The following is a 12,963-nucleotide window of genomic DNA, read 5'->3' on the forward strand; positions in this document are numbered from 1 at the left end:
AAGGGACCTGGGGGTGCCCTGAGGTGCTCTGGGGATGAGAAAGGACCTTGGGGTGCCTTTGGAATGGGGAATGTCCTGACTGAACACTGGGGAGTTCTGAGGATGGAGAAGTTCTGAAGATGCCCTGAGGATGGGGAAGGTCCTGGGGGTGCATTGGGGAGTTCTGAGGATGGAGAAGTTCTGGGGGTGCTCTGAGGATGGGGAAGGTATTGGGCCTGCACTGGGGTGCTCTGAGGATGGAGAAGTTCTGGGGGTGCCCTGAAGGACTCTGCAGATGGACAAGGTCCTGGCTGTGCACTGAGGAGTTCTGACAATGGCCATGTCCTGGGGGTGCAGAGGTGCCCTGAGGATGAGGAAGGTTCTGGAAAGCGCCAGGTTGGCTGTGACTTGAAGCAACCTGGCCCAATGGAAGGTGTCTGTGGCCATGGCAGCGGGTGGAGTGGGACAATTCTGCATGTCCCATCCCACTCGAGCCTTTTGGAGCACTGGTGACATGGGCAGGGTGTCCCACAGGAGCAGGGTGTCCCGGTGTCACACCCGAGGTGTCCTGGTGTCACACCCGGCTGTCCCACAGGAGCAGGGTGTCCCACAGGAGCAGGGTGTCCCACAGGAGCAGAGTGCCCCGGTGTCACAGCCGAGGTGTCCTGGTGTCACACCGGCCTGTCCCGCAGGAGCAGGGTGTCCCGGTGTCACACCGGGCTGTCCCGCTGTCACACTCGGGCTGTCCCACAGGAGCAGGGTGTCCCACAGGAGCGGGGTGTCCCGGTGTCACACCGGGCTGTCCCACAGGAGCAGGGTGTCCCGGTGTCACACCCAGGGTGTCCCGGTGTCACTCCCGAGCTGTCCCGGTGTCACACCGGGCTGTCCCACAGGAGCAGGGCGTCCCGGTGTCCCACAGGAGCGGGGTGTCCAGGTGTCACACCGGGCTGTCCCACACGAGCAGGGTGTCCCCGTGTCACACCCAGCGTGTCCCGGTGTCACTCCCGAGCTGTCCCGGTGTCACTCCCGAGCTGTCCCACAGGAGCAGGGTGTCCCGGTGTCACTCCCGAGCTGTCCCGGTGTCACACCGGGCTGTCCCACAGGAGCAGGCTGTCCCGGTGTCACTCCCGAGCTGTCCCGGTGTCACACCGGGCTGTCCCACACGCGCGGTCCGGCCCGAGCCGCCCCCGCCACGCGCGGCCCCCACGCGGCGCGGCCGCGAGCCCCGGCCCCCCCCGCGGCGCTCCGTGCGCGGCCCCGGCCGGGAGTGAGCGCGGCCCGGCGGGGGGAGCGGAGGGGGCGGCGCAGTGGAAATTTCCACTCCCTGCAGCAGCGGCGGCGGCGGCGGCTCGGGCGGCTCGGCGGGGCCGGGGGCGGCGCCGGCCGCGGGGGCAGCGCGGGGAGGGCCCGGCCGTGCCCGCGCGGGGGTCCCGGCCCTCAGGCCGCGGTGCGGGGCAGCCCCGGCCCGGCGGGGGCGGCGCTTGGCGCGGGCAGGGCCGGCCCGGTCGAGCGTGCGCAGCTCCTGCGCCCTTTAAGCCGCGCCGCCCCTGTCCGTACGGGCGTCTGAGCCGCGGGAGCCGCGCGGGAAGGAGCCGCCACAGCGCCGGGACGCGCCTTCCTCCACCTCCACCTCCACCTCCTCCTCCTCCTCCTGTCTCCCCTGCTCCTCCTCTCCGGCCTCGCCGCAGCCCCCTCCTCCCCACCCCGTGCCCCGCTCCTCCCGCCACTGCCAGCTCTAAGATGCCCCGCTATGAACTGGCTTTGATCCTGAAAGCCATGCAGAGGGTGAGTGAGGGAGAGGAGACGGGAGGGAGGGAGGCAGGTGGGACTGGCAGATCCCCCCCCACCCCGATCCTTGCCCCGCGGTGTCCCCTCGGTGCCCGCTGTCCCCGCCGCACCGCGTGGCCCGGCCGGCCCTGTCGCCCGCAGTGTCGCAGCGTGTCCCGGGCTCCGCGGCGCTTCCCCCGCGCTCCGGCCCCTCGCCCATCGCCCCTTCCCTGCCCGCTGCCCCCGAGCCGCAGTCCCCTCTCCCCCTCCCCTCGGGTCCGCAGGTAAGCAGATCCCACGCTCTCCGAGCGGCAGCGATGCGGTTTTCCCTGCCCATCCCCTCCCTCCGTGCCTGGAGCAGGTGAAGCCGGCCCTTCCCCTGCCCCTGCCGGCGCATCCCCCTCTCCCTCTGCAGCACCAGCGCTTTCCATCCCCCTCACCGCACCTGCGCTGGCACCGCCGGGCACCTCCTCGGCTCCCCTGGGCTCCGGGGAGCCTCGGGGCGAGGGAAAGAGCGGCGACAGCGGAGGATTCGCTCCGGCCAGCTGCCAACCGCGGGGTGCCACCTTGCCCCCCGTGTGCCAGGGAAGTGCCGGGGATGGGGCTTTGCCCGCAGCGGTTGAGCGGGGCCGATAGGCCGGGCCGTATCGCCCCCGGGAAGGGGCGCTGGGGGTGGCAGCAGCCGTTGCCGCTGTTTTTTGGCAGCGCGGTGATAACAGAGCTCGGTTAAATGATGCTCTTCCCATTCGGCAGGAGCTGAGTCAATACGTGGGGGAAGGGAGGGGGGTGGGAATGGGGGATGTGTGTGCGTAAAAATAATAATAAAATAAGGCCATCTCCGTGTGGATGGGAGGTTTATTTGGTAAATAACAGCTGATACCGGCCCTTCTCTAGTACCTTCTATAGCCTTTGTTTATCTGCTACTTTCCAGCTTAATATGCGGTGCTGGTGTTGGAATGTAGCGGCACTCGCGCTGGGCTGGAGCCCTCCGATCCAGCCCGGCGTGGGTACTGTGGGATTTACCCTTCATTCCCACCAGCACCTTTTCCCACCGAGCAGCAGCAGCTCAGCAGCGTGGCCGTGGTTTTTTGGGAATTACGGGAGCACGTCCGGTGTGCCGCATGCACTAGTACATTTCCATTCATTTTACATTGGACCATCCACATGTCGGGGCTGGCTTTTTTTTTTTTTTTCTTCTCTCTAATATATTTTTCCCCGTGGTTTAGCTGCAGAAGCTGTAGTAGAGACATCTCACCTGGGTCCTCTAGTGGAGAAATGCAGCAGCAGGGAGAAAGCCGGGTGACATTGCTGCACCAGCTCACCCGGGCAAAAATTCGCCGCTTTTCCACTTGCTTGTCAACATAGAAATTTTTGTCCGATTTTTTTTTTTGTTCCTTTCCACACCTCTCCCCTCGGGTGGATGAGGCAGAGGTGCTTTTTGTAGCCGTGCTGTGGATGTGGGAGATGCTTTAAGCTGGGCACTCGGCATGCAGGGCAGGACAAGCAAGCGTAGCAAATCTGCCATAATACTGAGGCAGGAATAAACTGATTTCTCTGAAAGGATGCCATGGAGTGCTCTCTGCTGGAAAGGCTCTCTGGTTTCTAGGATCTGACCACGGAGATGCAGGGATGAGCTTTTAGCTGTAAGATGCTTCTAATGAACCTCGGTGCACTCAGGATTTAACATCTGCAACCTTTGCCTCTTTGAAGTTGGACTCTCCAGCATGTTCTTTCCACATGGATGTACCTTGAAGGGGGTTTTTTTTTAGCTCTGTGATTATGTCCAAACATTTCAGTTTGTGCTGGTGTTTTTAACCCACCCTTGTTGTAAGTCTAAAATTAAGAGTCTGTCTGTAGGTGCTGCTATTTTCGTGCTGTTTTCAGCACACCACATCTGGGTGCTTTTTTGTTTCCCAATATTTTGCTGCTCCTGCCTCTCTTGTGCCATGAGAACTCTTGGAAATACTTTCTCGAGTGGTTTTGTGCTCCGTGGTGCTGCTGGATCTTGGCTGGGGGGTTGCTCTAATGACCCCTGTAAGCTGTGCATCATCCTGGCTGTAATACTGAATTAAGTGAGGCAAAATACGGGCATAATAAGCCAGACTGAAATAGTGGAACGATTCCAGAACTCCTTCCTGGAGAAGAATAAATAACACTGCTTTTCCACACTGGTGACAGCACCTGGGCAGTTGTTCCCTGTCCTGCCCTGTCAGTCCCTCTGTGGTGTCTGTGTGTCCTGGTGCTGTCTGAGCAAGTGCTGACTCTTCTTTTGGTGTCTGTGATGTCCTTCCTCCCCCGTGGCAGCTCCCCTGTCCCCCTGTCACTTGGCTTTGCTGTGCTTCAGGGCTTGTCCTGAACTTCTTGGAGCTCTCTGGCAGCTTGGTGCACACCTCAGCCTGGAGACTTTGCTGCCTCTCTTCAGAGACAAACTTGGTGCTTCTGTGGGGTTTTCCCCACCCACAACTTTCTTTTAATAGTTCCCTTGGCATTCTCAGGGATCCAGGCAGAATTAAGTCCCTCCAGTTCGTTTTTGTTGCTTTAAGCCCTGTTGCTGTCCAGCCCTGCTCGTGTCCAAGTCAGGAATCCTTTCCTGTTCTTTCCCTGCATGTGGCTTCTGTTGGGAGGGTCCCAGCACACCCCATCCATCCTGCCTGATGCTCTCCTCGGGCTTGGCAGGCTCCAGAGCCTCTCCAGCTCTCCTTTTGTGCCTTAAAAATGCAACACCCAAGAGCTTTGGGAATGGGAAAACTTTCACTTTGCACTGGTACCACTTATCAGCCTTTGTCTCTGGTTGTCTGCATGTACTTTCCACAAAAAGTCAGGATTTTATTCTGGAGTCAAAGCTGAGCAGCTCTTCTCTGTCCTGATTTGTGAGAGGTAATGGACTTGGACTAAAACCACTGTATTTTTAGATACTAAAACACAGAATATTTTATATACTCTGTATATAGAGTGAGTTTTTCATCAGCAGAGCCTCCAGTTAGTGACTCTTAGGAAAACAATAATAAAAGTACCCCCAAAATTAATAACCCCCCCCGGTACTCTGTGGTGTATTTGGAGGGTGAGAGGTTTGTGTAGGTGAGTGTGAGTTTATGGAGGAGGTGCTTTGGGCAAAGCAAGGTGTGGGCACATGGAGGTGAAATGATTCATTTTTGCCCATTGTGTTGCTTTTCACACTGCAGCATGGAAAGAACAAATGCTGGGGGGAGCTCTGGGGCAGATTTGTTATCAGCAGTGTCCAGGTGCTGGCAAACCAAACCTTACCTGCCCTCAGCAGCCCCAGGCAGGCCCTGCAGCTGTGCTGGAGGGAAAGGTGCAAAGTGAAGACACAGCTGCCCATGGCCTGAATTCCCTGCTCATAATAAAAGCTGAGCTTCTAAGAATTCCTGATTTTTGTCCCATCTGTGGCTCTGAGTGGGGGGATTGTGGTGGAGCAGCACCTCCAGCAGGGAAGGGCAGTGAATCCCCAGGAGTGAATCCGCAGGAATTCTCACTGCCTGGGAGAGCAGGGAGCTCTGAAACTCCCTGGGAAGGAAGGAAGTGAGGAAGAGCTGGCAATGGTTTCCTGCTCTGAGGCTGTTTGCCACAGTGACTGTGGGGTGGCAGTGCCACATCTCCGAGGGGATTGGGACACACTCCACGGTCCTGGAGCTTGGAGAAGAGCTCCAGGATGGATCCAGCCTCTGACTGATCCCCACCTTGTCACCCAGAGCAGAGCACAGGGACACCCATCCCCACCAGCAACTGATGGGCACTTGGTGAATAACTCGGAGTATTTCACTACAAAGGAGGAGATTCATCAGTATTTTATTAGCACTGTGCTCATCTTCACCTGTGGTGGCAAAGTTCAAACACAATCTAAAACTTAACCACATTTTTATCAGCAAATACCTGGACTAGGAGAGCCATCCACCCACTTCTGGAATCCCAGAGTGGTTTGGGTTGGAAGGGGTCTTAAAAGTCACCTTGTTCCACATGGCAGGGACACCTCCCACTGTCCCAGGTTGCTGCAAGCCCTGTCCAAGCTGGCCTTGGACACTTCCAAATAATAATAATAATAATAATAATAATAATAATCCTGCAGTGAATGTGTGCTCTCATTTCCCCAGCCATGTTCTCACAACACAACTTGTCTTCAGCAGCTGTTTGTTGCTTTTGGAGTGGCTTGCTGTGTTTCCAAAACTCCCTACCTGCCGTGTGGGGATTGTTGGCTATTTTGGGAAAGCCAAAGTAAATGGGCAGTGGTGTTGCTTGACATCTTGACTATTCCATTTAATTGCTGTGTAGGCAGCTGCAGCAACTGGGCTTTTGATGTCTCAGTTGCCAGGAAGGAGGGGGAGAGAATGAAACAGGAAGATACTGGGTTTATTTTATTTTATTTTATTTCCTTTCCTTTCCGGTGAACCACCTGCTCTTCCAATGGAATTGTGCATCTTCCCCACCCCTCTTCCCAGCTGAGCAGGTTAAAAATTGCACACAAGTTTTTTCCTCTGTTCCCACTGGCATTTTCAGTAGGCTGGAACAGGCTCTTGAGCCTGGCAGGGAGGGATGGTGGTGCTGGGATGGAGACCAAAGCCTTGGAACTAAAGACAGGATCAGAAAACAGCAAGATCCAGCCCTGGCTCTGCTGCAGGAGTCACCTTTTTGTTTTCTGCCCTGAGCATTCCATAAGGAGAACTGCATTTTGGGGAGTGTGGTGCAGACAGCATTTGGGAACGATACCCTCTTGCCTGATATTTGACATTTCCAGTCCTGGAAGAGCTGGAATTTTTGCCAAGTGTGGCATATGTGCCTGGCTCTGAGGGGACACAGAGGATTATTCTCTACTGCAGAACAGTTTAAGCCTAATTTCAGTTTCTTGCAGGCCCCTGGTGGGATTTCAGTGAGGTTTGGCCAGTCCCTCTTCAGGGGACAGCAGTGGGGTTAAACCTTTGAGTTCAGACTCCTCTGGGCTGCCCCTGGTTCCTCCTCAGCAATGAGCTCTCTGCTCCTGCTTGGGTTTTGTTCCTGCTGTCTTCTGGCTGTGGACAGGGAGCTGTTGGTCACTTCAGTGGGGAGGAGATTGTGTCCCTAAACTCTTGGGAGAACCCTTTGTGCTGAGCATTAATCTCTGATTGTTGCAAAGCCCTGAAATGTGACTGATTCCTGTAAAAGTTCTCCATTGTAACAATGAGGAGAAGCTGCACCTTCAGCTCATGTGTGTCTGTGTTTTCTGTCTCCTAATCTTCATCAGTTCCATACTTTGGAATGATGGAAGCTCTGCTTTTCTCCATGTGTTCTTCCAGGAGCTGATTTCTCCAGTTCCCTTGTCCCAGAACCATCATTGCCACACAAAAATTGCTTGGGCAATTAAGTTGTTGTCAAGTAATTTATCTTCTTCCCTTTTTTTGTTTTGTTTTGCCCAGAGCAGCTGGGGCTGCCCCTGGATCCCTGGAAGTGTCCAAGTCCAGGTTGGAGCAGCCTGGGAACAGTGGAAGGTGTCCCTGCCCATGGCAGAGGTGGCACTGGATGGGCTTTACATTCTTTCCAACCCAAACCATTCCAGGATTTTATGATTTGTCAGGCTCCATCCATGGTTGGCTGATAATTCCTGGAGCCACAGCCACCCTCACCTCCCTGGCTGCAGGTCTGGGGTGAGGGAAGAGCTGTTTATGTTGGAAGCAGCTGCTTGGTAGAGCTTTGTGTCCCACCCTCTGTGTCCCTTACCTGAGGGCAGCAGGAACCTCTGGGCACCAGGTGATTCCCTGGAAAAATTCCTGCCCTATGGAACAGCAGGGATATCCCCAGTGTGCATGGAAGAGCTGATAGAAAGGTGAAAAGCAGGGAAAAATAAAAACACAGAGGTGCAAAACATAACTAATTATACAGGAAAAATTGGAATTAAATATGTGGAAAGTAAGGCAAGATGTGAGGACCTGTCCTGGGGAGCACTGGTGTAAACATTAGTGCTAAAAATGAGATTCTAGAGAAAATTCATCACCCCTGGTGAGGAGGAGGGCAGGAAGGAAGTGGATGGTGTAAAGTGAGGGTTATGAACCCAAGAAACAGCGTGGAGGAACTGCAGAAGAACTGTTGTTCTGCTATTTTTTAATCCTGGTTTGTCCACTTGCAAGCCAGTCCTTGTGTTCAGTCCTGCAGATACCTAAGGAATAATAAAAAGCCAGGTCCATGCAGAGGAGGGAATGTGTTCAGTGGAGTTGGTGTTTTAGAAAAAGAAATCAATGTTCAGTAGCTTTTAATAGAGATATTCTGCATCAAGCTTTGTAATTAGCATGAATTGTTTTGGAACCAACAGAATTTTACTGAACTCTGGTTTTGGTGTCTTGAAATCTCCAAGAAGAATCACAAGGCTTGAAACAGCACCCAGCTGACTGGGAAGCTTGGAGAGCCTCAAATTCTTGGATTCTCTATGATCCTGAACTTCTGTCTCACCCATCAATAATCCTGGGGGTGCTTTATATTCTTCCAAAGATTGTGGGCAGCCACAAATGTGATGGGAATTTGGGGAAGTCCTAAAGAAACTTAATGAGTCTGGTTGGTTTTTTTTTCTTTTTTTTTTTTTTTTTGTTCTTCCTAGAAATTTGAAGAAGAATTTCCTCCTGGTATCTTGCCCAGTTTCATGGAGACTGACACTTCTCCTTTCTCATTTCCCAAGTAATTTCTGCACTCTCACAGCCAAAAGCCTCCTCAAATGGGATGAACCAGCACATTTTTTAGGCTGGGATTATCCAGTTCCTGCTGAGTGCTGATCACCACCAGCTGCATCACAGCATTGAGCCTCCAGCTGAAGGAAAGGGCATCCTCAGCAGCGGCAGAGATTTTGCAGCAGTTCTGATATTTGCTTCTAGAAAAGGTGATAACCTTGTCCAGAGAACTGAGGTGGTCCCAAATCCACTCCAGAAATCCAATTCTTGGCTGCTGAGGTTTGTTTGAGGCTCCTTCTCTTGCTGCTGCTCTGCTGATCAAATCTTCATCTCCTCCATCGCTGCCGTGGCAGTGCAATGTTTGTGCTGCTGCATTTTGGGTTCCACAAGTAGGGATTTGAGCCCTGGGACTGACTCAGAGTCTTGCTGCACCCTCCAGTGCAGTGTGACCTGGCAGGGAGATCTTGCCTGGTGCTGTGAGATGCCAGAACCTTCCAGTTTTTGCCAGCCCCTTGGCAATATCTGGCTTTTTGCCCTCTGGTGCCCTTGGTGTTGCTGGTTCAGCACGTGGCTTCTGGGTTGTCTCTGCCCCTTTTTCTTTCAGTTCCTGTGGAAAAGAACTGTGTCCCGGGGAGTGGGGAAAGTCACCTCACTGTGGTTTCCTTGCTGGGCTGGGCTTTGTGGTGACAAACTGAGCTCAGGAGGGCCCTGCTGGGGCTGCAGCCCAGGCAGGAAAGGTTCTGCAAGGCCCAATTCCTTGGCAGTTTCTGCTCCCTTCACAGAATTCCAGAGCTTGGAAAAGCCCTGCCAGCCCATGCAGTGCCAGCTGTGCCCCATGGGGCACCTTGTCCCCAGCCCAGAGCACTCAGTGCCACCTCCAGGCCTTCCCTGGGGACTCCAGACCTCCCTGGGCAGCCCCTTCCAGGTCCTTTCCATGAAGAAATTCCTCCAGATAACATTTGTCACCCATGGAAACATAAGCCAATTCTTTGGGCTGACCAGGGGAAAAGGAAGGTTTTAACTCCTTATTTTCTTTAATTTGATAATTGATGGATTCCTCTCCTGGGTATGATGGGTATCGTGTCTAGGTAGACCTGGAGAAGACAGAATTTCTTTCTGGTGTCTCTGTATTTAACAGATAAAAAGAGAATTTCTGTCTCTTTCCCTCTGTCCCCAGCTTACCCCCCTTGCCCTGGAGGTGTTTGGAGTTTTGGGAAGAACAGTGGAAGCAAATCAGTTCCTTATTCCTGCTGGAGTGCTGGGGACTGGCTCTTGGCAAAGGGAACCAGCCAAGTGTGAATGTCACAGGCAGTGGCATGAAGTGCTTGGGGAGGGTGATGCAGATCCTGAAAAAATCCATCTTTTCTTGCTTTGCAAGGCTGGAGCTTCTCTTGTGTCTACTGACTGCTGGAGTGTCCTTCCTGTGCCTTCTGCCCTTCATTTGTCACTTGGTGGGACACTGGAATAGGTGTATTTGCTTGGGATGAGGGGAGAAAATGGTTAAAAAACCCCCAAAAATGACAACCAAATGAGGTCCTGCTCTAACAGTGCCAGTGCCCTTGAGCTCCAGTTGGCCTCACATCACTCCAGTTCCTGCTCTGTAATTGTCCACTGCCCATCCCATTTCTGACTGGCAGGGAGTTCTGTGTCTCTTGTTTTGGGGTTACTTATTTCTCTCATGTCTCCCTCAGCAGTTGTGTAGAAAAGAATCCAGAAGAATTTATGCTGGAACAAGCTGCTTTTTTGTGCTGCTGCAGTAAAATGAAGACTAGAGCTGGCGTGATTCCTGACCAAAACAAAAGTTCCTTACGTGTTCATAACAGCTCCTTTGAGTGAGTGACTCCTTCCTTGCACCTCAAATTGGATTTTTTTTTGGTAGAGGTGGTTTATAGAGGTGGTTCCTGAGTTCTCCAGCCCAGCAGGAGCTCGATGTGGTGATGATGGAGAGTGTGACCAGCAGGTTCAGCCAGGTGGGCTCAGGTAACCTGGAAATGGGGCCCTTTTCTGCTGCAGCCTCTGGAGTTCCCCAGCAGCTCCAGTTATTTATTGGCTGCTCCAGGTCAACTTCTGCCTTCCCTGTGTGCCCCAGGGGGGCTTCCTGGCACATTCCTCTGCCCCAGCTCCTGGGTTTCAGGGAAAAGCCTGGAACTGCTGCCCTGGATGCTGAGGGCTCTGTTGAGCAGCTGCCAAGGATAGCCCCTGCTTCCTCAAGGGCATGTGCTACATAATTTATGTATCACTTACTCCATGAAGAGCTTCAGTGCTCCTTTTTCTGTGTTCTGGAGTGCTGCGGTAAATGGAACAAAGTTTTTCCTCTTTTTTTTTTTTTTTTTTTTTTTTTTTTCCTCTAAGAGGTTTTTTTTCCTTGTGTTTACTGTGGAGCAGTGGACAGGTAGGAGCTCCCTGGTGTGTCCATGACCAGGAGTGTGAGGGGTTGGAAAACACACTCAGGAGGTGGCACATGGCACAGACCCCACTCAAGGCACAGGACTTCTGGTATTTATGAATTTTTCTGTGGCAGAGTTAATATTTTCCATGATCCTGGCAATCTGGACAGATTTCTTCCACACAGCAGAGCTGTTCAGTAGGTGAAGTGCTGCAGATCTGATTTCAAATGCTCCTGCTTGAAGGTGGAGAGGGAAAATGTTCCCAAGAAATAATCTGAAAACTGCTTGGAAATCTGTGAGCAGAGCACCTAATTTGCTAACAGTGGGCACTGCTGTGGGATAGGTGGGCATCTGCATCCCCAAATTAACCCTGAAAACATCAGGATTGGTGAGGAGAAAAGGGGAGTCAGCTCAGACATTCCCATCTGCCAAAAAGCCAACGGAGCTGAGAACAAATGGTGGCCTCAGAGCTGGAGCAGTTGGACTCTGGCATGGTTTAAACACTCATTTTATTAGAAAAGAACTGTGGAGAAAGTTTTCCTTTAGAGCAATCCTACAAATTTCTCCTCAAAATCTCACCCTGGGTCTGCTTCACATTATGAAATCTCTCTTCAGGGACTGCTTGGGATTTTTTTTTCCCCTTAAGGAACAGGCTGGGTGTTGGAGAGACATATGCATTGTTTCACCAGAGCTGCAGCCTCTATTTCCAGACAAGAGGGAAGCACATTGTTTTGTGTCTTTGATATGATCCAGCCAGAAAACAGCCTCAGGGAAGAAAATTCCCAGTCCTTGGCAGCAGCACTGTCTTTCTGCCTTTTTTTTTTCCCCTCTCTCTGTCAATGCCACAATGTTCACTGTTCTAATACCTCAGGACTAAACTCACATGGGGCATCTCAAAAGTCCTTTGTAAGACTTGAGGTCAGAACTTGCTGAAAGTTCAGAGGGACGAGTCTCATTTTCCTAATGAAGAAAAGTTCCAGGGTTATTTTGGAATTAGGTCTAAGAAACTGGTACAAGAAGCTACTTCAGTGCTGTAATTTAGTGACAGTGCAGCAAATTTGTGGTGGCTGCTGAAAACTTTCCACCTTCCAGCTCGGGCAGACTGAGCCTTGCAAAAAAACCCTCAGGTGTTGGTGACAGAGGGCAGGGTTCATTCAGCTCTCTGAAATGTGATTATTTCAGGTGCATGGTCTGGCTGTATCTTCCTATGGAAGACGCTGCAGGAAACTTCACTTGTTGTTTATTTTGGTTGGAATGAGCCCCCTGGAGCTGAAGTGACTTAACTGAGGAATGTCACAATTTATTTGAGGGCAGCTGCATCTAATAGTGACACACTTGTCAGAGAGTCTGGATCCTGGAATTACAGGAGGTTTGGATTCCCAGGGACCTCAGAGCCCATCCAGTCCCACCCCCAGGGCAGGGACACCTTCCATTATCCCATCCTGCCTGGCCTTGGACATTCCCAGGGATCCAGGGCAGCCACAGCTTCCCTGTTAATATCCTGTTTGTAGAAACACTCTGAACACTTGGGATATCAAATTGAATTGATTTTAACAAAGATTTTTGGGATTTTTCCATATTGCTCTATAGGGTATTTGTGACAGGTCACTGATGAACCTACAGGGAAGATGGTGGGGGGTGAACTCAAGTTAAAATCAAATATTTTTTGTAATGAGAAGGACAACAGAACATTAAAAATATTAATTATTAGCATTTCCTTATCCGGCTGTTCTCCTGGTTTTCTGTATAGCAGATTTTCTTTTTGTCATATCTCAGTAAAATCTCTTCTTCCCTTTCTCTTCAAATATTTATAATTTTGGTATAAACATAACGTAGTTGAAAAATTAGCTGAATATAGCAAAAGACACAACACTATTAAAGTGTTGCTCCAAAGTGCTTAAAACTAAGAATAGTCCATTAAACTTGGCTCTGATTGCGTCATCTGATGTGAAGTGTTTATAATTTTGGGTTGGATTAAGCTATTAGACCATTTAACTACTCCTGTATTTGCGGGTGGGGAGAAATGTGAATTCTTCTGTGGAAGAATTGAAAATACATCTGTGGTTTGAGGCTTCTGAGAAATGATAAATTTAGCCCAGTGCTGTAATCAGTCCGTTTTGTGCCATTCTCCTTAGTCTCTCATTATTGGCTGTAATTCCAGCAGAAGGAATATCTCTATTCTCAAG

The 12,963-nt window shown here is 51.8% G+C and overlaps 1 protein-coding gene across 1 annotated transcript in view; it reads left to right on the forward strand.

Moving 5' to 3' along the window:
- Positions 1 to 1,484: 1,484 nt before the first annotated feature.
- The window catches only part of MRPS6 (mitochondrial ribosomal protein S6), a 45,645-nt gene continuing 34,166 nt past the window's right edge, over positions 1,485 to 12,963 (forward strand). The window contains exon 1 of the mRNA XM_066545571.1: positions 1,485 to 1,764. Coding sequence (XP_066401668.1) covers positions 1,720 to 1,764 — 45 coding nt within the window. The 5' untranslated portion in view covers positions 1,485 to 1,719. The remainder of the gene's footprint in view (positions 1,765 to 12,963) is intronic.

This window comes from Molothrus aeneus, chromosome 2 (assembly GCF_037042795.1).
Source record: "Molothrus aeneus isolate 106 chromosome 2, BPBGC_Maene_1.0, whole genome shotgun sequence".
Taxonomy (NCBI): Eukaryota; Metazoa; Chordata; class Aves; order Passeriformes; family Icteridae; genus Molothrus; species Molothrus aeneus.